This window comes from Tinamus guttatus, unplaced genomic scaffold (assembly GCF_059628265.1).
Source record: "Tinamus guttatus ecotype Peru unplaced genomic scaffold, ASM5962826v1 Tinamus_guttatus_pri_ptg000247l, whole genome shotgun sequence".
In the NCBI taxonomy this organism is placed as follows: domain Eukaryota; kingdom Metazoa; phylum Chordata; class Aves; order Tinamiformes; family Tinamidae; genus Tinamus; species Tinamus guttatus.
Genome location: NW_028288781.1, coordinates 5,867,888 through 5,895,778, shown reverse-complemented (window position 1 = coordinate 5,895,778; position 27,891 = coordinate 5,867,888). Strand labels below are relative to the sequence as shown.

The 27,891-nt window shown below is 38.4% G+C and overlaps 1 protein-coding gene across 1 annotated transcript in view; it reads left to right on the top strand.

Moving 5' to 3' along the window:
- The window catches only part of LRBA (LPS responsive beige-like anchor protein), a 356,226-nt gene that overhangs the window by 299,457 nt on the left and 28,878 nt on the right, over positions 1-27,891 (top strand). Inside the window, exons 47-50 of the mRNA XM_088526587.1 lie at positions 6,463-6,630; positions 21,481-21,570; positions 24,411-24,603; positions 27,310-27,372. Coding sequence (XP_088382713.1) covers positions 6,463-6,630; positions 21,481-21,570; positions 24,411-24,603; positions 27,310-27,372 — 514 coding nt within the window. The remainder of the gene's footprint in view (positions 1-6,462; positions 6,631-21,480; positions 21,571-24,410; positions 24,604-27,309; positions 27,373-27,891) is intronic.

Genomic DNA, 27,891 nt, shown 5'->3' with positions numbered 1-27,891 from the left:
ACTTTGTCCTATAAGATCAGTCATATTGTGTAAAGCATGGGTGTTAACTTTCTCTATTAAGATTGTATTTTCCAGAACTCTTTTTCTGTTTTCTCACACTGTTGGTAAACAGACTAGCAAAGTAAAATAAAATTCTAACTTAAAATAGCAGAGAAGAATATGTTGGCAATATGCTTCTGGGAAGCATTTTAAAATAAAGAGAGTGGAAAAAAAAAGGAAAGAAAAAGATAATCCATATAACTTAAGCTGTAAAATAATTGCTTATTGTCTGAGGTATTTTGTATTTAACACAAACTGCACAATGCAGTAAATAAAACTATATGTATTTTCTGTGTACATATCAGCTTGGAACTGTTATCTTGCGGCAAGTTAGAAACCACCAATTGTGTAAAAAGTTTCGAGATCTGTTTTATCCTTTCAAAATGTATATTACCTCATAAAAATGCTGAGTTTTCTCCTTAGTATCTTGACCCATCTTAAATGGTTGCCTCTTCTTCCTCCTGATATCCTCAAGGCAAGTTTGAGTTCTGTATGTTTCCAATAGTATTCTCTACTTTTCAGATGCCTACCCATGTGGTCAAGTAGTGTTTCGGATGAAAGCATATTTGGTGATATACTTTTAAATACTGTCAGGTACTGAGAAACCTCAAAAGATACAGTCAGCACTTCAAGAGTTAATATGTTATTAGGAGGACAGGAAATCTGGCAACTATTGCAGAAACTAGACCTAATGGTGCACACAAACAATTTGTCAGTCTTGGTAAACGTGAATAGCTTTCCGCAAAGTGGCTGCTCTTGCTTTGTTTGAACAGCACTAAACTTTTCCTTTTTGGACTTTAAATCTTAGAAATGAAATGTGATCCACATATTGAATCAAAATCATTTAATTCAAAACATATTTTGATTGGAACAAAGTTGACATAGAAAGAAACTCTAGAATAAAAAAAAGTTGAAAGGACCTTCTATCATATATTGAGCAGGAAAATTTGAAACAGTTCTAATTAGGCTGAAAAAAGCAGCCTTCTTCATTGCAGCTTGCAAGGGTCATATATCAATGTAAAGGCAGCATTAGCAGCTCGTGTCTGAAAGCCTGCACATGCAAACATGACTGCAGTTGTCTGGGGGTTTTGTAGCATGTGGGCATGCGCATGCTTAGCCAGGGCGCACACGCAGCGAGCTTCAACTCTGCAATTCAAAGTGGAATTTAATCTTTTAGCCCATTGGAGAGTATAGGCAATTATTTGTACTTGAGACTTGTGATTTCCTACTCGCCAGTTTGGTATATTTCTATTATTTTTTTCTTTTCTTATCTTTTTTTTATTGCACAAATAGGAGAGATTTGTTATGCATGAGAAACAGTTTTGTTAGCTCAACAAAAAATTCTCCTTTCATTCTAGATATGTAAAACACATTTTGTAGAGGTTGGACTTGTATTCTCTCTTTCGAAATAAGAGTTTATAGCTTTACGCCATAATTAAGAATTATTTTGCTTTGAGCAGCATAGGAGTAAGGCAAGCCAAGACTGTGGCCTTATATTTCAGAGTATCTTCATTATGAAACAATATCTACACTGGTGAAAAGAAATACACTTGCCATCTTTACCTGATTTCAGCATTGGAATATTTTAATCTCTAGCACATTATATATTTATTTTTAATAGGCATAATTTCATATACTATAATCTGTTAAATAAGCTAAATCAGAAAAAAAAGAAAGCAGAAGGCAAAACCCTGTGGTAGTTACATTTTGCTCGGTCTTGATTCTGAGGGTATAGGGTGACGATTGTTTGGGAAGCTTATCGCAATGGATAGCAAGAGTGTTTATAAGGGGAAAAAAAGGAAAAATCTTTCAAACCTGGCTGGTTTTATATTTCCATCATTCTCCCCATGTTTTACCAAATGAATTGTGTTCTGGACTTACGGTCCTCATTTCCTAGCAGAAAATTATTCTCTGTTCATTCCTTTTGGAAAAGATTAAATTAAAAGAAGGACATTAAACAATAAATTTCAGAATTATTCTTGAAGAAGTAGTTTTAATTGTATTTTTTAATGACATCAGGGTGTACGTTTGAAAAAAAATATTGATTTATAAACCAAAATTTGCTTCTAAGATCAAAGCTGCAGTTTGTTGATGTTTCTGCAGCATTTCTACCTTGGGAATGGTGAAATGAAAGTTACTAATAGGTGTTTGTGTTTGACATCTGTATACTGTACTTTTTAGCATATCTCAAGTGTTTTAGTCTCTGCCTAATAGATCTCATTAAAGAAACAGATATCAGCCGCAGGAAGGTTTGTCAAAGTTAATATGAGTCCCTGTGGACGGGTTTGACAATTTGTGTGTGGCTTCACATGACAGTCTTTCCAGGGTCTTATTTGCTCCTTAACAATTGGGCATTAGTCACTGATTTACTTTACAATAACTCAATAGGATTCGATATTACTGTATTATGCTGGACATTTTAGTGGATTTTCATGTTATACTCGTTTTGCTGAGTGCACGCAGGGGGTGTAAATGATGCAGGCAGGCTGCTGGGGGAGCACTAATGGTTCACTGGGTGGTTTTAAGAGCGGCATGGGAAGAGGGTTAGTGTCCCCGAGCTGCAGGCCATATTTAATGGGAGCCTTAATGAGCACTGCCTGCCCGAAATGCTTAAGTAATCCTAAATGCTTGGCATTCAGCACCCTCGTTTTAGTTTTGCAATGAGCAAATGCTGGCAGTAATAATTAAAAAAAAGGAAAACCTTCTTAAAAGAGGATTATTTCTAGAACTGTAATAGATTTGCTTTGTGGGTTTATGCAAATCGGGACCTTGTTTGTTTTTACAGATATTTTTAGTGGTGCCCGTCTTAAACAATATGTACCAGTGTGGCTCTACGGTGTTCATAACACATCCTAGAACATTGCATTGTTTGCCATGAAAAAATACCTTTTTTTTTAAGCCTTATGTGGCCTATTAATTATTGATCCTACACCAGTGGTGTCACAGCATAAACACCTCCCTCCAGTGAAGAACTTAGCTGTGAACCTGCAGTGACAGGCCAGCTTATTTATTGTTTGAATTGGCATTTGCAGCGTTAGGCCTGTTCTTCAGGGTCCTGAGTATTAACGTTGACCCTAGGCATTTCTTTTAGCCCTTAGATTTGTGGTTTAGCAAATAAGAAGGTTTACAATTGCTTAATGTAGGAAAAAACCAAAACCAGAATCCAAATAACTACTACTGAAGTCATACTAGTTGCAAGTGTAAATTAATTTTGAACTTGAAGAAGGGAAGTAAATTGGCTAGCAACTGCTCCGCGAACAGACGTGGGGTGTATGTTTTGGTTTTGTGTTTTCAAGATAGTCAGGTTGATTTGTCTGTTGATCTGAGAAGACTGCAGAGTGGTATTTCTCCAGTTATTCTTTTCCAGGTGTTTTGTAAGTGTGCTATGACCATTATGAATTCAGTTTTGAAAACAAGGCAAAGTATCAAAAAATGTGAGATATTTAATATACGTTTAATATGTACAGACAAGTCCCTAACATTGTTTTTTCCTGAGAGAAATACTATAATGTGTAATGTCCCACTGTGTAGCCTGCTACGCAATGATAATAGTATGTTTTAGGGTTAAAACATTTTAGCTGGATAGCAAGAAAATTAATCCCTATCATTGTCATTTGCTGAGCCCCGTAGAATTTTATGGCTGCAAATTGTAGTGGTATGGGCACTCATGAGTCTCCTGACTGGTTTTATCTTATTAAACAATTTTGAAATCATTAATTTTTAATTGACCTGCTTGTGTTTTTTATAGCTTTAATTGTGAATCTCTGTTTTTTTTATTTAAAAAAGAAAATAAAACAAGTTAAAAAAAATTCTCTCTAAGCGCATATGTTGTAAGATACTTCCACATGATCATCCAAAGAGATAGTATACCGTGTAGTAATTCACTTTAAAGAATGCTTTCAGCAATTCAGTAGCTGGGAATCCTAATAAAAATAATAATAAAAAGAGAATGATATGAAGTAGAAGATATGTACAGGTCTTTTCTTGATTGAAAGTTCTAATTAAGTGAATCGAGGAAAATTAACTGAAATTAGCTGTCAGAAAGTCACATTTAAATGAGTGATGATCTGGTTTGGCAGTAAACATTTAAATGATATAAATTGCCATTTAAGTGTATGGTTTAATGTTTGTCATGCATTAATATGGCATGAGACTGCAGTGACAATCAAGCAGCTTGCTCTAATTTGAACATATTTAGGGCTTTTGTGTGGAGTGCACCACACAAATTAAGACAATTGCTGCTTTTATGTGTCAATTTAAATGTTGTTTCCAGGCATCGGTTAATGAAACAAACCCATCATTTTTGTGTGCAAATTGCATAGTGGTTTCCTTGGGTTTCAGATTAATTTAACTTCCTCTGCTCAAAATTGGTAATTTCTTTTACAAGGAAGATGCTGTTAGTTTCTTTTGATGAAATGAATGTCAGACTTTGTTACATTGTCCCATCTTCTCTTTAAAATAGGAAGTATATTGAATTTTCTTTGTAAAAGAGAGGAAGCAAATACTGCTAGTGATTTACTCTAGATGAATTAACTCTTTAGATTACAATGATTTTTAAGTCATATTTGAATATTTTAGAATCATAGAATCATAGAACGCTTAAGGTTGGAAGGGACCTCTAGAGATCATTTAGTACAACCCCCCTGCACGTGCAGGGTCATCTGGAGCACATGGCACAGGGTGGCATCCAAGCGGGTTTTGAAGATCTCCACAACCTCTCTGGGCAGCCTGTTCCAGTGCTCTGTCACCCTCACTGTTAAGAAATTTTTCCTTAAGTTCCTGTGGAACTTTTGGTGTTTCAGTTTGTGGCCATTACCTCTAGTTCTGTCAGTGGCCACCAGTGAAAAGAGGCCAGCACCATCCTCCTCACTCCCTCCCTTGAGGTACTTATAGACACAGATCAGGTCCCCTCTCAGCCTTCTCTTCTCCAGGCTGAACAGGCCCAGCTCCCTCAGCCTCTCCTCATAGGGCAGATGTTCCAGGCCCCTGATCATCCTTGTGGTCCTGTGCTGGACTCTCTCCAGCAGCTCCACATCCCTCTTGTACTGTGGGGCCCAGAACTGGACACATACTCCAGATGCGGCCTCACCAGGGCTGAGTAGAGGGGCAGGATCACCTCCCTCGACCTGCTGGAGACGCTCTTCTTAATACACCCCGGGATCCCACTGGCCTTCTTGGCCACGAGAGCACACTGCTGCCTCATGGTCAACTTGTCGTCCACCATGACACCCAGGTCCCTCTCTGCAGAGCTGCTCTCCAGAAGGTCAGTCCCCAGCCTGTACTGGTGTCTGGGGTTATTCCTCCCCAGGTGCAGGACCTTGCACTTGGCCTTGTTGAATTGCACGAGGTTTTTCACTGCCCAGTTGTCCAGTCTGTCCAGGTCCCTCTGGATGGCAGCGCAGCCCTCAGGGGTATCGGCTACTCCTCCCAGTTTGGTATCATCAGCAAACTTGCTGAGGGAGCACTCTGTGCCTTCATCCAGGTCATTGATGAATAAATTGAACAGGACTGGACCAAGGACTGACCCCTGGGGGACACAGCTACTGACAGGCCTCCAACTAGACTCTGCACTGTTGATCACCACCCTCTGAGCTCTGCCATCCAGCCACTTCCTAATCCACCTCACCGTGCACTCATCTATCCCATTCTTCTGGAGCTGGCCCAGGAGGATGTTGTGAGGGACGGTGTCAAAAGCCTTGGTGAAGTTGAGATAGACGACATCCACCGCTCTCCCCTCATCTATCCAGCTGGTCATTCCATCATAATAGGGATGTATCTAATACCATTGTGGAAAGATTAATTATTGGTTGGTACTTTTGTCTTGGGGTTTGGATTGTTACTAGATAATGTGATCAGAAAAATAATTTAATCATTCAGCACCATGCAGTTTCTGTAAAAGTCAGTATCCCAGGATATACACCAGAAATGCATAAAAGAAAGAGCAAGCTGCTATTCCTGTGTGCAGACCATTTTCCACTGTAACCGTTTGAATACTCCTGGTTTGTTTGGTATCCCAAAATCCATCAGCTAGCTGTCTGCTGGATGCAAAGAGATTGCCCTGCATGTCATGCGCTGGGCAAATCACATGTAGCAAAACACGGTTTTGTCCTGAGAGCATGTAAAACCACAACCTGCTGCCCATAAATGTATAAATGCTTTCCATGTATTGCTTGTTTCTTATTCCCATGATTAAGAAGGGTCTTGCAGGCAAGCAGGAAATAGAACAGGGCTGGACATGAGACCCTGGCCTCTATCACAGGGGCTACCTGTTCTTTTTCTGCTATAATTTCATAAAATGCTGTTATCAGTTTTGCAGTAAGACATGTTAGGGTAATTCTGTATGCTTCTCAGAATATACTGCTACTACTTAGTGATGAAGACTGCTTGGAAACTCAAGATGGTATATTTTGCATTTTTTTACAGGCATTAGAAAGCGAATTTGTCTCCTGCCAGCTGCACCAATGGATTGATCTGATTTTTGGCTACAAACAGCAAGGGCCAGAGGCTGTTAGATCCCTGAATGTTTTCTACTATTTGACTTATGAAGGAGCAGTAAATTTAAGTTCAATAACAGATCCTGTATTAAGAGAGGTAAGTTTGTGTTTAAATAGTGTGCTGTTGAAAATCTAAAGAGTCTGTATTGTTTAAGGCAACCAGTGAACGTTCAAAACTTTGCTTTCTTTTGTGGTTTGACTAAAGGCCATTCAAATACAAGGTAGTTAGGTCACAGACAAGAAAATTGGAGAACAAGCATGCAAGTTGTCCTTAAACTTTTTGCACCTAGGTTTAGCACATGCTGGATGCCTATATAGAAACAGATGTTCAAAGACTGCTTTTGTTGCTAAGGGTAGTCATTTTACTCACTATTAGTGTCTCCTAATGGAAAAGGAAGCCTTGATTTGGCTGAATAACTTTGAAAGTATTTTCTAATCTCATGCTGCATAGCTAGAACACATCAAACATTGTAATTTTGTAGTGTTTAATATTTTTCTTTGGTTTGTAAGATATCCAGGTAATACTAACTTGTCCTGAATTTCTGTTCATATGCAAAAGCAAATAGCAAATCATTGGGAAGATCAAAAATCTTTTAGTCAAACTCAACACTGTTCAGACAAAAATCTCCCTGGAAAAAAAAATATCCCTGAGGATATTTTAGAAATATATGTATCCCCTACCCTGCCTATATAGCTGTATTACAAAAATTAAAAAAAAGGAGGTGGAGGAGGGGAGTGGTTAAGGGCGAGTTTTGGTAGCTGTCACTTCCTCTGTTCAGAGCAATTCACTGGAACCAATTATAAATGTAAGTGTATTAGTTATAGACTAAAAGTAACTGGTACTTAGTTATCAAATATTCTGAGTCACTGAGAACAAAGATATGAGTGTTTTAGATAACTATATCTAAAAGCATGGCTAGGTGTGGCTAAAAGCAGGGAATGTGTGTGTGAAATGGATGAAAGCAACAATGACGACACGTATATTTTTACAAACATTGTATGTGTACACAGGGCTGGATTTACTAACCAGAGTGATGGCTGAATGCCACATAGGCTGTAGTTTGCAGTAAACCTGCCGATTTCATGTTGATTCACTAAAGCTAATTAACAATGAGCCAAAATAGACGTGCTGCATTTAGCTACTTTTAATTGGAGCCTAGAGGAGAGATACTGGAATGCTTGGCCTGTAAAAGTTGTCATCACCTGCATCTGAAACAGTTACTGGCCCAGGGTATTGGCTCTTACTGGCCACCCTGTCATTTTTTCATTTTTTTGATAATGTTTGTCCACTGTATGCTGACAAGGAAACAGCCCTTACACTCTTCAAGTGCTAGGTTTAAGTGTGAACTGAAAAAAAAGTCCAGGAATTGGGTATAATTAATTTTGGTTCTGTCTTCAGTGTTAATTTCAACATACTCTTAATGTGAAATAGAGCTGTGACTGTATGTCTTTACACATCCTCTTACATTAAGATTTTCTTTTCATTTGTGATTCACCTACCATTATATAAATGCTACTATTTACCAAGGTATTGCTTTTTAAAATTCCACTGCTCCTATAAAAGACTGGCTTCTCAAATGGTTAATGTGTAGCAGTAGAGAAAGCATAAAAATAGTCTCTCTGTAAATGATGAAACTAATATTTGGAAATAATACTAACCAAAATAACAGCCACCATATGTAGCATTTTTATATAATTTTTAAAAAACAGTTATATTATCATTAGAACTGTGACCTGTTTTACTTACGCAAAGTAAAAAACTTGAAAAAGGTAATATAAGACTAAAGAAGTTAAAAGACATTCTTGAAGTGTGGGTTGTTTAAAAAGAGGCATTCGCTTTGAACTTCTATATGTATTTTTATATATATATATATTTTTACCAAACCTTTTGAGTTCATCATATCTTGTTATGTTTTATACTATAACATTTTGGGTTTGGGGTGGCTCTGTACATTTTTGAGATGAGTGACATAAAAACAAAAATGGGAGGGGGAGAAAAGCTGGTGCCATTGAATTTCTACCTAAGGAGCAGCTTATCAGCAGAAGAATTTTGAAACACTACTGATGTCAAGAATTGACAAATGCAGCGAGCAGAATGTATGTTTTCTGTAGCTTTTTGTGTGTGTGTGTGTAATTTGAGGATTGGTCCAATCTAATATTTTTATTTAGTATTTTTTCAGCCTTATTTTTAAGCAGGTCAAAAGGGTATTCTAGCAGTAAAAACATTTGAGCAAGGTATCCCTTCCGATTTACATTCATTTTGTAACAGCATATTTTTGCGTTCTGTACATGTGTATATGTAATTTAAAATGTTACACTTGATCAGCTCCTCTGTGTTATTGAGAACAGTTCAAAGAGATTTAATGAGTGTCATCACCAATGGTGAGTTATTCTGGTTTTACTCATGAGTAAAGATGAAAGTAATAAAAAATCTGGTTGTGTGTATATCTTTGTACATAATCCTTCAATATCTATGTGCTAAATGAATTTATCATGAACCTTGACAGCCTCACCTTCTTCCTGCTTACTAATCCATCTCCCCGAGGACCTGCACTAGCATTCTGTACTGCTGAGCAGCTTCAATCAGCGTTTATTTTTCTCCTTAAGTCAGCTTGCCAGAAAATATTTCTTCATTTCTCTCCCAAAGTCCTGGTTAGAGGCCAAATGAGTTTCTGATCTGGGCAATTAATAGTATTTTTAGACAGGCATGACACCACAGATTTAATGTCTGTTTATGACGGAAGAATTAAACTGAGAATTTTATCCTAGATTTCTGGGTTGTGAGAAGGATGCTTTCACCTTTCGTTCCTCCTCTCAGTAGGGTACCAGGTTTGGGGATTTAAATCCTGTCAGCTGTAGTAGAAAATACAGTTTTATTTGGAAACCTCAGACAACCGGAAGCTTGTGTGTACTCTGAGTGCACATTACTAGGGCTTGTGCATCATATGAAAATAATAGCATGTGGTTAAGCCATGGTTCTCTCTCTGAGAGAACATCCATCGGCTGCAAAGCCGGGACCGTGTTTCTGTGGGGAGCCCATGGTGCCTGTGTTTCTGCTGGAGCTTCACGGAGACAGCGTGCAGGCGCTGGTGACCTCAGCCACCAGCCTAAGGAGAGGCCACACACAGAACAGGAGTGGAAGGAACTGAGGAGTGGAGGAGTTTAGGTTAATGCAGAATTTCCTTAGGTCTCCTAAACAGCTCCAACTGGCACCTTTATTTTTATAGGCAGTCAGGTTATATATATTACAAGAAGGAAACACTCGTCTAGGAAGGAAAACTGCTTGATTAAAACCATATCCTAGCTTACTCTTTTTTATTTTTTTTTTAAGCCGAAAATGTAGAACTTTTACATCCTTTCATACTGCTGTGAACAATCTTTTCCTGCCATTCTTTCTGCCTATGGGAATAAAGGAAGGAAAGTATTTTGAAAGGATCTGACTGCTGTAATAGAAAATCTTAAACTAAAATGCAAACCATGGGCCACATGCTACCTTTTGGCAGATAAGCCCTGGGGAGTGCAAAGCTTGCATAATTCAAAGGCAGATCTCAGGGGGAGGGGAGCAGATCAAGAGAGCAGGGCTTGAGCTGGAGCCGGCAGGGAAGGGAGCCCCATCCAGGGAAACGAGGCCAGAGAGCCAGTCCCTCCGCTGGCGTGTGCCCTGTGCACAGCTCAGCCCTGCCGAGACCGGCCCTTCATCCTCCTCTGTTTCCTTTTGGATACTTTAGTGGTGGTGTCAGTGGCTCTGATCTTTGAGCTTCCGTATGTTGTTGAAGGAGGTTACAACTGTGGAGGGAAGTTACCGTTCAGCTGAAGAGCAGTAAATATCCTTTCTCCTTCCTATGGAGAATGGGGATTGTGCTAGGGATGCTGTTTTGCAGCCTGCCGTTGGCTCCACCATAAGCAGCATGTTTTGAGCTAGAAAGTCCTGCAGCCAGCAGCTGCCCTAGGTGGCCTTCCTTGCTGTCCCCAGGGGAGAGGAAAGTAGGTGCAGTCAGCAGATAAGCATCTGCCAGCCCTCCCCCAACTGGAGGGTCACAAATTCTGCTCTCTTTTGGAAAGAAAAAAAAATAGAATTAGTTCTAAGCCATTGAGACAGTAATGGATTAGTAGGTGAAGCATGATCTGAAGAAAATAATTTGGATATTTAGACATAATTTGGCTGATATTTGGATACTGCATTATTGCGATAGTTACTTCTTGGTCAGAAGAACAGAAATTGCTATTTTCTCTGGCAATATAGCAAAGGATGGTGATGAATCTAGGTCGTCCTAGTTATTTATTACAAGCCTACTACCCCACTGATATACCTGTGTGGCTAGAATAAATCCTGGCCTAAACTACAGGAAAGAGCATGAAGCTAGCAGTGAGAGGGCAAAATACTACTTAGAGAACAAGTCATCAGTCTGCTCCAAGAGCCCCCGAGCCCCAGGAAATCCACTAGATTTTTTAATATATTTATCAAAAAGCACCTGAGCATATTCCTTTTTTTTTTTTTTTTTTTTTTGTTTATATCATATGCTATGACCAGTGTAGTCTATAATTAAGGAAGAAAGGAAGAGCGATGATTTGAAAATTGGCAACAATTCTTGCAGTGGTTTGCAAAAAAAAAAAAAAAAAAGACAAAAAGTCCCATTGCTACATACTGTCATTGAGAAGTCCTTTACTTTTAGCCTAAAATGTTTCGGTTGTTAAGACTTCCTCTTCTGAAGACAAGGCACCATTTTGTTACACGAAAGTGGCCTGGTTAACATTAGGAAGCACAGCTTGCTCCGTTCTATCGTCACCTTTCTTTCTACTGTATTGTTGGTACTGTATTTCCATATGAACCAAGGAGTTTCAAAAATAAGAATGGTGAAGAATCAACTTGGACACAGCATTTGGTATGTTATTTGAATGTGTCACTACTGATTATACAAAGAGAGGAAATAATTCTTTCATTTTCTATCATAAGGCATATGGCATAAATTATTTCATGGATAATAGCTTTTAAATGTTGCCCCAGATTAATATCTTCGGGTAAGTTTTATGCATCTTAGACCTAGCTCTTATGGGTCTAATTTTATTTTTAAATATTTATAGTTTGAGAGACTTCTGTGCTTTCCAAAAGAAGCTACAAGGATGTTTAGTTTACATGACCCCGGTTTCATGACAGCAGTAGCAGATCTGATATCTTATCCCAGAGAAAGCATTTTTGGCCTCTCTTTTAGCTGTGTTCCTGGTGGGAGTTAATAGCATATTTAAGCTCTAACTCAGCTGGAGAACTCTGACAGCAGTGAATCTTTCACAAAATATAAACACAATTTGTATTTATAGCATAGTTAACATTTACTAAATGGTTGGGAAAATGATCGGTCTGTTTTTAGCAGGTTGGGCACGATCTTTGTTGTGGCTGCAGTGAGTTTTAGAAAGCCAGATAAAGTGATTACAAAATACTGTCACAGAACAGTAAATTTACAAGTGTTGAATTCAGTAAGTAAAGAATTCATGCAGGGAAAATTCAAAGTATTGTAGGAACAATCTCTGAATCATCTCTGGCCAGAAGTGTGCTGCACAGATGGCACGCCTCATGTTGTGCAGTGTACGGACAGTGTGAAAAGCCCAATAAACGTTAGTTTTAATTGAAAACCTGTATGAAAATATCATTATATGGAACCAAACTTGTGAAGACAACATTCAAAGCAAGCAAAGCAAGCATGAAGGTGCCTGGGGAAGAACTCTTACTGCTGCGCGTGGGGCCTCTCCTGCGAAGGGGCAATGCAAGGAACACTGAAATAGCAGGGGCATAATTAACACCGCTGCTTCAGATCATTTACTCACGCTGGGGTCTATCTGTGGTGTTTGGGTAAACAGGCAGAGTGAGTATAGGCAAGGATTTACTGTGGTATCTGGGAGGTGCAGCGCTGCTTTGGTTCCATTTTACCCACTGCTTGACATAATGGATGGCACTTTATTGCCCTTTGTCTTCAATTACACCTTTACTTCAGTGTTTAGAAACAGACATAAAAGTATTCAGCTAAATTTCAATCTCCCAAGATATTTGACTGGAATGTTCTCTTTGTGCTCATTACAGAGTGGATTTGAATTTTATATGGTGTTTCTGCCATTCTATCTAGTAGAAAAAAAGGGTAATATTTTAGAGTTAGTAAAGGTAGGACTGAGATGCCTGGTGTGTAAGTATTAAAGAAATAAAAATTGGGGCAGCTGCTCTGAGAATTGCAAAGCATTTTAGAAGGAGGTAACTCATGTAAATTAGTTCTTCAACTCTGTGTACTTGTTTTCTCAGCCCTTGATTGAAATTCAAAGGGTAGAAATTTTCCATGCAGTCAGTTCCCTCACTTCTTCTTGCTTGACCTGTCTTGTGGATCTATCAGAGCCAGAGAGGGCTTGAGACCCCCTGAGCTCTTTGCATTTTCATTCCTGCCTGGCTACTCACTCTTAGAAATCTATATGACATATTTGGCCGATGTTAAATGAGAAAGTGTAATCAAAAAGATAAACAAGGGCTCAGACAGAGTGATATTTTGATTCTTTGAGAATGTGACTTCTTAAAAAGAAAAAAAGTTTTTCTACTTTTTTTTTTTTTTAATCTTCTACTATATGTGGAAAGGATGAGAAATAGAAACCTTCGATAACTACAGTTATCATGTACCAAATCAGTTAGCCTTGACTCAGAGGCAAATTGCCTACAGGCATTTCATGACTTTGTATCATCAGTGTGCTTAGATCATTTTCAGTTTCTTTACAGAGTCACCAATATCTGTCTTGACTTTTACCGTAATTGGGAAAATGGTTCAGATTTTTTTCTTTTCTTTTTTTATATTTGTTCATTGTAATCTAAGGTGCCTAGCTCCTGAGTGTTCCCACTCTGTCTGCAGATGTGGTGTTTATTGTGGTGTTTTATTTGTTTGTTGAGGTCATGCTGGACATAATATTCCTTATTCAGTATCCAAAAATCATGAGCCAACTAGACATTAGAGGTTATTAGATGATAAAGAAAAAAAGTTAATGCTTTGCAGTACAAGAGAGGGATTAATATTTATCCCTTCTTTGGAAACAAGTAGTTTGAACTTCTAGATGGTAGTTATGACTTAGTCTAAATATCTTTCTTAGCTTAGCAAAATGAATTATTTAGTTTTTTTACAGTTATTACAGAACCATCAGATCATGCAAGACTCTCTTAAAAATACTAGGTGCTGGGTTTTTATACCAGTATATTAACTTACCTTAAATTGATTTTTTAAAATTCATTTAAAGGGCAGAAATGTTGTTAGTAGTGCTGCATTTCCATGAAATGGAAACAGATTGGAATGAATTGCTTTTTTCCAAAGAAAAAAAAAATAGATCATAAAATTTGGAGTCAGCAGAGTAACATCTAGACTCTGTGAAAGAAGTCACTTTTAAGAATTATATTTAGCTATTTAAAGAAGTGATATTGTTGAAAGTGAATGAATAACAGTGGAAGATAGTGAGGTTTCAAGATACTGCATATGGGAATGACACTCTTCTATGTGATGTTATGGATTTTAAATGGCAGCTGTGAGATTTTGCTTTGAAACTTTCAGTAGCTGTACAGAATAGAGAAACAAATCAGTTTTGTTCTTTATGCTCAAATAAAATTTAAAATTAGAGTGGCTTATAGTTTTTTACTTGTACCAAAGTTTTATTTGCAGGTCTTTAAATTTGGCTTACTGTCTTTTTAGACTCTTTTTTTTTTTTTCTTGTCAGTCTCTTTGAAGTAGTACCAGACCTGTTTTTGTAGCTCTCTTTTTTTTTATCTGCCCCTATCCAGTAGCCAGAGATTTAGGTGTTTTGAATGAGCACATCAGTGCTCCAGACAGAGATACTGTTTGAAATTATCCATGAACCCAGTGCCTCTGAACATTATTGAGTGACATTTGTTTCTGTTGGTTGTGTCTGCTCTGACTAACTGGTTTCTTTCAGATTGGCAGCTGGGATTACGCTGTGCTGGATGGACAGCCACACGGCCCGGAGCTTGCAGGCAGGCCGGCCTCGGCCTCCGTTTAATATGCCTGGAATGCATGTAGTCAGATCGGAGCAGCTCCGATGGCCCTGAGGGGGAGGCTCCTCATGTTTTCACAAACTGTGATTACTTCCCGTTTCGCTTTAATGACTGCCATGTAATTGCCATACTAATTTGTCTGGGTAAAAAAAATGCTTAATCTTCTTGTTTCTCACAGAAAATTTCTTCATGTCGTTTGGGAGCTGGGTTCGTGCTTTGTTTTTAGAGGCAAGGTGGAATGCGTCCACTTTCTCTCTCTTGCAGGCTTTTCTGTGATGTGGGCAGAAGTACCACTGCTCATATATTGAATCCCAAATAGCCATGAGGAAAAAGTCCGGTGTTTGGTGCCCACCAATCTCTGTAGTAGTTTGGATTTGAAAAATAATGAGTGGTTAGACTAGTAACCAGCTTCCAAACAGGCAACTGGAGTACCTTGAGCAGACACACAGAAGGAGTCTAACCAAGAAAATAAAGGCGGTATTTCTTGGAAGGAACCTACGTGGAGAGAGAGAAAAAATATGCTTCATTTATATTTGATTCCTCTCACTTCTACATTTTTGTGTCATTTTCTTGGGTAATGTGGCATGCTCAGTTTTGTTACATGTCTCCCTCATGTAACCACAGCAGGCAGGGGTTGTGCACTTTTTACTTGCTAGCAAGCTGCTAGCGAGCATTAGTAATGTCACCCTCTGCAGGTTGCTGACAGTATTTCTGCCCACACTTCAGCTCTGAAACCATACACCTATGCCCCCTGAACATAGGTGCCTGCAATAGTAATATGCTTAGTTAACAGAGGTTATATAATAAATATTTTGCAGGAATGTTTAACAACCATAGAGAATAATATGTGACTCTTGTAATCTCTTTTCTTTAGTCTTTCTTCCCTCCTTGCTCCCTTCTCTCTCCAGCCATTCATTAGGCTTTCAGAGCTTTTGTAGGCACACTGTCTTTAAAGCAGTACATTAAGGGAATAGTTAAATTGATAAAACAAAAAGGGTTGGTTTGTGAAGATAAAAAAAGCAGAACAACTTCTCTTTTTGGCATGAAGAAATTAGACTGTTCGTTTTATTCTTAAAACAGCAGATGCAAGTGTGTGAATTTATGGTACTAACATTTGAGTGCTGTATTTTTCCCTGGGTCAAGTGTAGTGCAATATCCCCAGGGCAGGTGTACAGTCAGCAAGCGTATACATTGTTTCTGAAAAGTGCCATTTTTCACAATCTTGATCTAATGGGAATTGTGATAAAACAAGAGGAGATGGTACTACAAAGAGCTTCTCTTCTGCAATCTTTAGCTGCTTTTCAGCATTTTTATCTAATTGTTAAGAATCCTGCCTGTTCTCTGGCTACTGTTATCTGGACTGTAGTCCTCGAGGAATTTAACAGCCTTACGTAGCATTGTATAGAACTATCTAGTCAGAAGAGGTTTTCTGATCACTTGTTATCAAAGCTTGATTTTAATCACTGTCCCCTGGGAAAAGGAGCTAGTCGGTTATCCCCTAAGCCATTTAGCTTCACTGTCTGAAGAGAAACCTGTCACATGTTCTGTTCTCTGGTGCTGTAAAGCAACATCTCAGTGGAAGGAAAGGGAAAGCAAGTAATCATAATCGCATATCACTCAAGCCAATAGAAATCACTGAGGAACATATGTGTAAACCTTTTTGAATATTGAAAAGTGAGGTAGGAGCAGCAGAGAGCCAAGGTAATTATTTTTGCGAGGGCTGTTATTTTCTGGACATAAATGCAGGGCAGAAAGAGGAAGGATGAACCCAAAACCTTTGCTGTCCTTAACACACATGCTGAAAGTGTATATATTACATTGCATGATGTTACTTCATCTGGGTTTCAGATGTTTGGCATTTAACTCTTGCTTGTTTGAGTATTACTGGCAATATTTGCATACAGATTTGTAAAGGCAGAGACTAGCCTCCAGTTGTCCAGATGAGTTCAGTAGCACGAGGTAGGAACGACTGGAGAGGAACTGCTGTAGCTGTTCAGACTGTGGCATGCACTTTGACGTGGCTGTGGGACTCTTCAGACAATTCAGTGTTTTGTGTCTGAGCATGCAAGGTGAAAGCAGCTCTTAACTCGTCTCTTTAAGGATCTTTAAATCTGGAGTTAAGTAGCGTGTGTCGCCTTTTCATTCTGTAGGCCTTCGTTTTCAGGATTTTAGTTCAAAACATAGAGACTATTTCATTCTTTCTCTGTGACACTCACTGCACTCCCTCCCTTCACCCTCCCTCCCTCATATTTAATTTTATAGTTCTTTCAGACATAAACATGAAAAAAAAAGCAATTTTGACTTAGTTTCTGAGTGTTGCTGCAAAGAAAAGTAACAAACATCTGTTTTTACCTTAACTGCATCCATATGTTCAACCTCCCCATCACCCTCCTTCCCCAAAAATTTACAGCCGTATTTGGTGGGTACTGCATGCTGTTGAATTAACTTTCTTCACAGTTAGATTAGAGGGTAAATTCAGAGACCGAAAATGCCTGTGCTAAGCAGTGGCCAAAAGCTACCTTATAGCTAAGCCAAGTTTGCATTTGTTTCTCACTCTTCCTCTGTTAATTTGCTTCCCCATTTCTCTTCTCTCCCTTCTAACCCCTGAAAAAGGAGGTGATCAGGAGCAGGACAAGGTGGTAATCAGAAAACTTTTAACTTGTAAAGTTTTCTTGATACTTTAATGTTTGAAAATTAATTAACATGTAAGAAACCATATTTATCATAAATATGTGGTTTGTGGTGTATATTGTGCAGATTGCTGTAAAGGATTAGTTAGCTTGTTTCATTTTATTACTTCTGGTTATAGTATCTGGAACAACTCTGGCCTTACCAAAGTTTTGTTGTTGTGGGGGGTTAACAGGAAGGATGCCTTAGTGAGGTGTTTGAGAAGCAGTGACACAGAATGTTGAATGATACTATCTTTTACTTCGTGGTATGCAGCATGCTTTCAGAGATAAGAGTGTGTGATACTAAACTTTCAAACAAAGGTTTTTCCTTTCTAGTTACCTGGTGTCTTTAAGAAGAGTTATACTAGTTATGCAAATTTCCCACTTATTTGTGCCTACAATAATTTACATTCTTAATGGCTCCAAGGAGATTCAGCAGTGTGAGAATACATAGCCCTCCTCTGCCACTGGATGTGCTGGCCCTCTCTTACTAATACTGACGAATACTGTTAGGAAGTTTTCAGGAATATGCAGTTAGAAGCTGGGCTATAATTTATCAGAAAGGGAGTTGATGACTTGTTGACTGATGGTCAATTTATTATATGTTCTCAGGTAAATGGTAGGGTTTTTTTTCTTCAAAGGAAGTATTAATTATCTCTCTAAGGACAGAATTGTCTGCTCCTAGCTGATTTCCTTTGACAGGTTGAACAAAAGTCTGAATGACATGTGGTGGCTAAAAATGCCCTGTATTTCTCTTTCTCTTGTTATGCAAATCGGAAGAGAAAGGATGATTCTGGCCCTGCCATCACATCCTTCTGCTGATGGAGGCAGGTCCTCTTGTGTCTTTCTCTCTGGAAGAGACTGAGAGCTCATCCAAAAGTGTACTCTTGATGCCTGGATGGATTTTGAGTTCTAGTGCAATGTCTTGGTCATAACAAAGAAGTCTTGAATCCTAAGGAAAAAAAAATCTTTATTTTTCTCTTCGTAATTAAAAGGAATGTAAGAAGAAGTTGTTATGCTGAAGTCTAGCTGCTCTGTGTACATGTAATTCTCCAAGTGTTAGTGCCTTAATTTGTACTCAACAGTTTTAAAAATTTCTGTTGGCTTGCTGAAACCGTGCAGTAAGGAAAGCCAGTGCATATTCTGTGCATAGTTTTGTTGTTTTATGAAGCCTTTACTACCCTTCGTAGCACGCAATTGGAGTTTTCCTTTTCCTAGTTCCAGTGGCTAAGTGGGAAGGATGTGTCAGTGAGCTATTGCTGTCTTGGAAGCATAGGTAGGCTCTCACGTTTCTGGGAGAACCAAATGGAATCTAATGAGTCTAAAAAAATTGTCTGTGCCTGAACTGCAAATCCAGAATTCTAGTTTGGCATCTGCTAGATCATAAGCTTGGATGCAGACAGTCTCTGATAAGACTGAAAATCAAGTTTGAAAAGGGGTTTTCAGCAGGAGCACGAGGGGTCTGTGTGTGGTCTGCATAGAGTTTGTGGTCCCTCCCCTAGGACCAACTTTGGCAAGATCATGGTCAACATTTGACCAATTCCTACAAAAAGCCAGTTGAAAATGGGCACATTGGAGCAATGTCTATATATTTGTAGGTTGAATGGATTAGTTTATATTTGTTTTTAATATCCCAGAGGGTTTCTTTTCTGCACTGAGGTTGGGTGAGAGAAGAATAACTGCTCGTCTGCAGCTGTTGTGTGGTCTAGGAGTGTGATAATGTCTGGCCTCGTGCGTGCTGAGCAGTGGGAGCGTAACCACGACTCTTCCGATTTTTATGTTGCTGAATCGGTGAGCTTCTCCGAGATCTGCACTGTAGAAAATAGCTTTATGACCACTGATCTTTCAGCGGTTAAAGTAATTATAGCCTCTGATTATAGCTTCTGATTTTTCTTCAAAGTAGGTGTGTGTGCTTGTTACAGTGATTGTATTTAAAGTGCTCTGCACTAATATAGCATATCTTGAGTTTAGTATTTCCTTTCGTATTACTGACACTGAATAAGGGAGTATAATTTATAGAGGTAGCATCCCGTTAATAGAAGTGGGAATTAAAGAATATACCAAATTTCACAAGCAAGACCAAATCCCTTTAAATGCTGAACTCAGAAATGGATACTTCTATATTGACTGTAGGGAAAATAAAAGGAGGCTTACAAGCCTGGAGCTTATTATTTCCTATTCTTATCCATAGTATTTTTCTAGAAGGCATGCATGGAGACATGCAGGCATGCAAGAATATTTTACTCATTTGGGGTAGTAATTAGGGAATGTATTTGCAGGAAGTAATTGGTGGATCCTGTAGACTCTTTAGTAGAATTTTATCTTGAATCCAGGGTTGTTTTAGCACTGGCCCTCCGTGTTCTTCTGGTCTGCTCTCAGTGAAAAGCAGAATTCCTGTCTGCTGCTAAAAGTAAGTAAACCCTTTTAATCTGGTCATTTTGAGATGAGTACTTTCTTATGGAGACAGTAGAGTTGCTGAACAATATGATGATGTTTTGCCTTATCTCTTGAGGGACCTCAAATTTTGTGCCCTTGAAGTCTCTAGCCACAAGATCAAGCATTGAATTTCAGTGGAGCTTCTCTAGTCACTGGGAAGGGGGCTCGGCTGGGGTGATTGAGTTTAGCTGTTTTGTGAACCTGCTATTCCTCAAAAAGTTCTCACTGAATCACAGCATTTGCATGACAAATTAGGATCAGGTTTTTGATACAGTTGCTTATTCAGTAGTTCCAGTACCATAGGACTACTTGAAGATTGTCAAATTATGGCCAGGTTTTTGATGATTCAGCAATTCCAGTGTCATAGGACTGCTTGAAGATTAAGGTGCTGCTCAGCATGAGGAAGAGTGTTAGAATTTGCCCATAGAGTCATTGAAGCTCTTATTCTGGAGAGTTAGGTATTTCAAAAAATTTTCCAAATGTAGTAAGCTCAAGTGTTTTGGGTGGCGTTCTTCCTACCTCAGAGCACGATTATTCTGATGACCTAAAAGCTTCAGTGCATTCTACTTGTGGTTTTGTTCTTTTTGCAGCAGGTGTGTTTTATGCGTGCTCATAATCATCTTTATTGTTATCTAAAAATAATTGTTTTAAAGAATAAAATCGGTGTGTTCATGGTTTTCTCAAAATCATCATTTTCTTGAAAATTTTAATGGGCAGTAAAGGCAAACAGGACATGTATGTAGAAGGACACTTGAGGTAGTTGAAATTGCTGCACCATAAAAAAAGAAGAATCTCAGAGAGAGCAAACATGATATTCTAAAAGCTAAAGAAGTGATGAGTGTTTTTTTCTTTTTGTGTTTAAGTGTTCCCCTTGAAACACTTGACAGGGGCCTGATTTTCTGGAGACTTCCTTTGAAAGTAAGACTTGCTGATGCCTCACCTTAGGTACTCAACATCACTAGACACTTTTGAGAAGTAGGGCTCAAAATGCTGTCATACGACAGCAAAAGCAAATATATCTGTGCATATGCAAGCTGTTAGCCCCCAGTAAGGGTATTTGACTTACTTTAGCTCACAGTGAAAGATTTAAACTAAGCTGAATCACTTCAGATTTTCTAAAGGATTAGCGTGATCCTTTAAATACTGCAGGGCCTTGACTGATAATAAATAACTCATTAATTTTTGGTTGTTTAAGTTTTGTATTTAAGTTACCACTTAAACTTCAAAAAAAAAAAAAAAAAAGAAAAACTTAAAAATGTGCTACATCGTCAATTTCTTCTTTAGTTGTATTTAATACCACTCTTTCTGGCGATAGTTCAGTACATCCTAAAATGTTTCATCTCTCTGAATAGAGATAAAAATAAGGAATATCTCAGTGTTGCTTTCATTGTGATTATTGAGAAGAAACTAGGAAATAGAGTTAAATAAAAGGTAGAACACTTTCTCGGTACCTATAGGAACTTCTCAAAAATTAGCTTTTGTTTCTAAGTTATGATGCAAACAGGATAAGCCAGTGTTAGAAAGGAAAAATGGAGCCAATAAAGAGGGTTTCTGATTATAATAGCTGGTTTCTGTTTAATATCATTGAGCAGGATGAGGTTTTGCAGAGTTTCTCATGGAAATAGCATCCACAGTACTAAAATGATTACCTCATTCTTAGTACCAGTGCCAAGCACTTAGCCCCGTAGTGAACACACGGGGTTGATTTTCAACATGAAACAAGCCAGAAGGGTGGTATGACATTTTCAGGTGACAGTTATGGTTCTATTGCCTGTAATTAGCACCTCTTAACATGCAAACCTGCCTGTGCCCTCTCCAGGCTGTCGAGGCTCAAATACGAAGTTTTGGACAGACCCCTTCTCAACTGCTCATAGAACCACATCCTCCGAGAAGTTCGGCAATGCAGGTGGTGAGTGCCCTGTTAAGTCTTTGTGACCAACCATTTAGCTCACTTTCTTTGCTGTTTTCAAGTTATCTTATCTGCAACTTTGTCTGTCTCTTTTGTAGTCATGGAGCTGTGTTATTAAGCGTAGCAGATGAGTTACGAGTTTGCGGGGCTGGTAGTGTATGCAGTCCTTTACTGTTATAATATTTATTGCTAAAATGATTGTTTTGATTCCTAGTACAGCCATTTTTTTTGTCAGTATATTCTAAGAACACTTCATCAGTTTATTTTGTTAATGCCATACCTGTACAGGTGAGAGCCAGTCTTCGTGGACACAATTTAGTTAATCTTTGGCAGATTCCTTGAGAAGCATGGATTTAGGAGGTGGAACTTCCTTGTCTTTTCCCCCAGGCATAGGTTTTCCCCTAAACCCAGGATTACTAGGAATTCATGAGCTGAAACTTGCACAGCAAAGAATGTGACTAAATGTGTTTTGCAGTAAAGCTAGGGTGATAAAATCCAGGCAGTGAGCATTAACATGCTTTCCCTTTTACCTCTACTCGTATCTAATATAATTTTATTATACAAACTATTATTTTATTACTGATTACTTTCCATATCACGTTGTGTGCAGTCCCGGGTCTAAAATATCATTTGTGTTGTCACAGATCCAGAACTAAGTATGTTAAGTGATACTGTGACAAGTGGAGCAAATGGTTTGCTAATTCACAACTTTTTCCAAAGGTTACATTCCCGTGCTGCTAAGACAGGCATTTTAGAATGAAATATAGAAGAGGAGATTTTCCTCTTGTTTATTCTGTAAACTGGATATCCTGCTCTGTCGAACTAGGGTTATTAGATTAAAAATGTACCTGAAAAGCAAGATCCTTTAGAGAAGATCTACAGAAACGGGAAAATGTTTGCAGGGTAGCCTCCAAAGCATGAACCACAGGGGTCTAAGCAGTGTAAGCTTCCTTGTCAGAGCTGCTAGCTGGTCTCCAATGTGAACATGCCAGGCATCATACATGGGGCTCGCTCTGCCGAACGTCTGTGATGTTCCCTCGTTCAACAGAACTTGTTCCCAAGTTCTGTGATGTTCCCTCGTTCTAGCTCCCATGGTTATTTGGGCTGATGTGCACACAGAAACAAAACCATAGTCCTTCACTTACTTTAACCATTTCTGCAGTTATTAATGCGTAAAACTTTTATAGTAGCGGTATTTAAAGCTTTTTTAAAGTAGTTTTGGGCTTGCCTGAGGCTGAAATATAACTAGGATGTTTTCTCATTGCCTGTCTGAATGCTTTTTAGTTGCTTTATTTACTAAGTTTTTTGTTTTCATGTTTGTGTGCCTGTACGCATGAATACAACCGAATGGAAAGCTACCACGTGCTGTGTTAAGTGCACAAGCCATAATATACACCAGGTGTAGTAATTAGCAGTCACACGAAGGCTGCCTATTTGTCTGGTTTTGCTGCTGTTGCTGTATCCCCCTGTGTTTTCCACCATCAGATAGCTGAATTTAATTGAGGCCACATCAGATGAGGCATTACTGACACCTTTAATTGAATGAGCATCCAGGGAGGATTAACTCATAATATTGATTGGCTTTTAGCCACTTGCTCAGAAGGGTGTCTGGGTAGCTTATTAGTTGCTTTTATTTACACCTTTATGCAAAGACTGTAAATAGGAATTCATAGAGCAATATGTTTTTTTAAGTACTCTTAATAACTTTTTAAAAAGGAGTGATAATAAAAATGCAAATGTATTTAATTTTTTTATTAGTTCTGTATAAATATACATTAAATGTATGCACTTACATACACATATATGTAATGAAATATTGCAGATGGAAAGTAGCCAAGAACACTTCATTAGAGCACTAATTCAGTTATTAGAAAAATACAAATACGAGGGGAATATGGCGAACAGAAGCTAGCATGATTATAGTTCTACATCTTAATGGATTTGTCTTTTTTTGCTATGCAGCACAGTCACAAACTCACTAAATTCTGATTCTCTTTCTAGTATTTGACATCCAGATCCAAGATCCTTAACTTTTTGTTTCAACATTTGCGGTGTTGCTAGCGATCCTACTTTTAAAGCTATTATTCCTATCTATTAAATTCGAAAACTAAAACCTAAAAACACAGTGCTGAGAATGAGAGTCGAGATTCATTCCTTCCCTTAAATATTTCTAGAAACAGCATAGTAGAGTGTCTGTGATCACGTCCACTTTATATTCTTTACAACTGTATTTAATTATGTTTGTCCTTTGAAACACATTTCAGTGAAGTCTTCTGCTTTGCATTCATAAATCTTATTTTTGTACACCAGAAGTATATACAGAACATATATCTGGTGTATGTGTGTATCTGTTTATTTTAATGTGCTTTTATGTTCTCATCTGGCTTGTAAAGAATTGTAGTCTGCCAATTTAGTGCAACTTGAGACAATCTCTGGGAGCAGGAATTTCTTTCACTCACTTTTTTTCTTTCTCTGTTCCCTCCTATTTTGGCACCACTTTTCTTGACAGGCTATCTCTGTAGATATGAAGGAGAACTCTTTTGGCAGAGACAGGCGGTTGGAAAGTTTTAGTGTGATCTGCAGTGATCTGCAGCAAAGTTGGAGTGTAGATACCCCATATTCAGCAAGGCTCTCAATTGTATACGGGAAGATGGTCTCCCCAAAATGGTTGTTTCCACTAGCCTGTCTACTGTTACTGCATTTGCTTTCACTGCAGCTGCTACTGGAGCATGTGTATTTTAATCCAATCTTCCTTCTCTTGTCCCGTCCTGTCTTTTTTTCTCTCCTCCCCATGTCTTCTCTTCCCATGTATTTGGGTTCTTGTTGTGTGCACTCAACAGTATCTCCTCCTGCAGAGCCCGTTGATGTTCACAGACCAAGCTCAACAGGATGTTATAATGGTTCTCAAGTTCCCATCCAACTCCCCTGTCACTCATGTAGCTGCCAACACCCAACCTGGCCTGGCCACTCCTGCTGTGATCACGGTTACTGCAAATAGGTTATTTGCTGTAAACAAGTGGCATAATCTTCCTGGTAAGTAAATTCAAGTAAGTAGCATAAGAAATCCCTACCACCAAGTAGCATTTCTGTTACCTGTTTCAGAATTTGCTGTATAGAAAGAGTTACATTTTAAGTGTGAATTGCTAGTCCAGTTCATTGACACAACATGCTTTTCATGTGTAGACTTTGAAATAAGGTCACCCAAACCATTGTGTGGTGAGGTATGTAGTACACAAAAGGAATGTAACAACAGGCCTCTATTCAGAAAAATACTACTTTACAGGCCATAAAGCAATATGCAAGAGGACAAAAATAATATATCACTATTTTATTATAATAAACAGTCACACTTGTCCTCTTAAATTTGTTTTCTAATCAGATGTCCAGATAATGGAAGCCTGAACAATATCATGTCTAGAGCAGATTTTAAAGTACACACAACTTCCCTGAAATCTGTTCTGCTAGCTTTTTCTTGTTGATTATGAATACCATGACCTAATCTTAAAGCCATTCAATCTGTATTGGAAGATAAAAATACATGGGAAGTCTGCATCTTCTGCAAGTTAAACATCCCAAAGTTATTAGATGCTCATATATTTGCCAGTATGAAAGGGAAACAACATATTCATATGCATAGCAACCAATCAAATTAATTACCTTTAAAAAAATGTGTTGGACTTGAGAATATAGCTGTTCTGTTTTCAATTCCAATATCCTGTAATCCTTAAGGGACTCATCCTCTTTTTCTAAATATGACAGCTTCAAGCCCGAGCCCTGAAAGGTAGTTTGTTTCTTGTGCTCTGCAGTAAATTCCTGTCTGGTCAAAGGCCTTTCAACAAAGGGTGGAAAAAAAAAAAGGCTTAAATAACTTAAATAGAAGATATTTGCACCAGAGAAATTCTTGCTAAGAAATTTGATACCCATTTGATACCCATGATCCTTGATTACATTAAAAAAAAAAGCCAAGTGACTCCCACACTTTTTTGCTAACTGTTACAAATCACCTCTCAACATTGTGCAAATAGAAACATCTATGTATTACTTCGCACACCCAAGAAATGTTTAAAAAGAGAGGTGGGAAGGAAGTGGGAAGGGGAGGCAAGTCTCGTTAACAAGTCATGAGCAGAAGCTACTGACGATGGTCTTGTCTTTGGCTGGAAGGAGAATGACAATATCCTCTCATGCCTTGGATGTATGACCTTGTGCAGATAGTCCGCAGACTGTTAAAAAAAGAAAAAAAAAAATCAGATGATCCTCTACAGGGATATCTAACAATCATGGGAACAGAAGAGGTCTTACAGTGTTAGGAGTTATATTGGATTTCCTCATGGGCCTATTGACTGATGATCTGTAAGCAAGCAACCAATTGTTGTGAATAGCAACCTTCAGGGTATTTTTTTTCTCACTTCTGACAGGCAGGATGGTAAGCTCTACTTTTGCATCACTATTTCATAGTTTAGAGCTGTTTTAATAGTTGTTCTCCATTTACAAAAAGCTCAATAAAGCAAATAAGGAAAACCCAAGCAGACTCAAAAAACCTCCCCCCACACCTTTCTGAGAGCAAACGGATCATAGCTGCTGGCTGTTAAAAGGACAGCCCTTAAGAGATCTGGATATGGATTCCTGAAACTAGCTTGCATTATTATTGCCTACACCAAAATGGTGTTTTGCTGGAGTTAGAGGGCAGGTATCATTACTACTGTGCATCCTGCTGGGCACTTAGCATTCTCTTTACTAATGAGGCATCATGATAAGAAAGTTAAGTTGCCAAGTGACCAGTTGTCACTGATGTGTAATTAAAAATCCCATTCCTGCTTTCGTATGCGAGTTTGGTGACTTTAATAACAGCTAATGGCACCGATACCCAACAGAGTAGCTCTTTTTTGGCATGAGGACTTCATAGTGTTTTGTTACGCGTTAGCGTTTCATTACAGCAGAACTCTGACTTCTGTATTACTCCTGAAACCTATTTCTATTGAGCTACGCCTTGAGGGGTGGGTGTGGAAATCTTGGGCGTTAGAATTTAACCATTATTTTTACTGCTTCCAAGAAAGTCTTGTGGACTTCGGGGTTTTTTGTTTGTTTGCTTGGGTTTCTTGTTGTTTCTTTTCAGGGAAGCTGTGACAAAAAGACTCTTTTTAACACCAAAGAAAAATTCAGAATGTAAACATTTCACTGGCATGCCAGTGCCCAGATGAAATATGGGTCTACAGAATTATATATTAACTTTAATCCAAACTTGCAAATAAATGAATTGTGGTGATGGATGAAACATTAAATACTGCATGACTAGGAGATTTCCCTATCTCCATCATAAACTGACATTTTTTTTCAAGTCCTTTGTGCTTCATTTGTTCAAAGCAGTGCTTTAAAAAGCAAAGGGGAAAACAGTATTTGCTACAGTCAGCAGATGGTTGTCACATTTTGTTTTCAGTGCTCTTTACCACTTAATTTTGTTTTGCTGCGACAGGAGAGGTTGCCAGTAAAGCATCTGCTAGAGCTTATGGCTGAGGAGCTGCTGCTGATGGCATACATTCAGAATAGCACTAATCCAAAATAAATGTTTAATAAGCAGCCTGTGAAAGCACCTGGATTTATTTATTTATTTATTTTTAATTCCATTGATGCAGAAGAATCTCGGATGGTTAGAAAAATGGATGTAGCTTTGATTTATACAATTTATATGCTCTGAGTACTAAAAAACAGCAGAGTTTTAAAATCTTCTCTCCTGAATTCCAGCTCATCAAGGTGCTGTACAAGACCAGCCTTACCAGCTGCCAGTGGAAATCGATCCTCTCATAGGTCTGTCACTTCCTTCTCTCTTTGCGATTCATTAAGCTCTGTATGGTGGCCCTGAAGTGTAGATTACGGTTGTTTTTCACTTGCTGGTTGCTGGGAATGGAATTTTCCTGATAAACCATTTGCATGCAAATTGGAATGCAATGAGCTGTGGCTATGCTGGTATTTCATCAACTCCCCCTCGTTGGTTTGCCTAATTTGAACAGGCCTAGGACGCGTGTCAGTGAAAATTAATATGGATGCTGTAATAATGTGTGATTGAGAATGTGCATGAAGTACTGTCAGGATAATATTGGATCTTTTCATCACTCAGACTTGTTGATGAGCAGGAGCGAGGCACGTTATGATGAATTGGTGCGCTGGTAATGTGATGGGGCTCCTTTGCTGAGGAAATTTTCATAATAACAGTGGGGTTCTTAACTGCACCGTCTTGTGAAAAATAAAACCATGGTGCCAGGGTTTCATCATTAAAGGAGATCAATCCTTTCTTCATAGACCTGCTGTTCAGGCTGAGGGGATTAA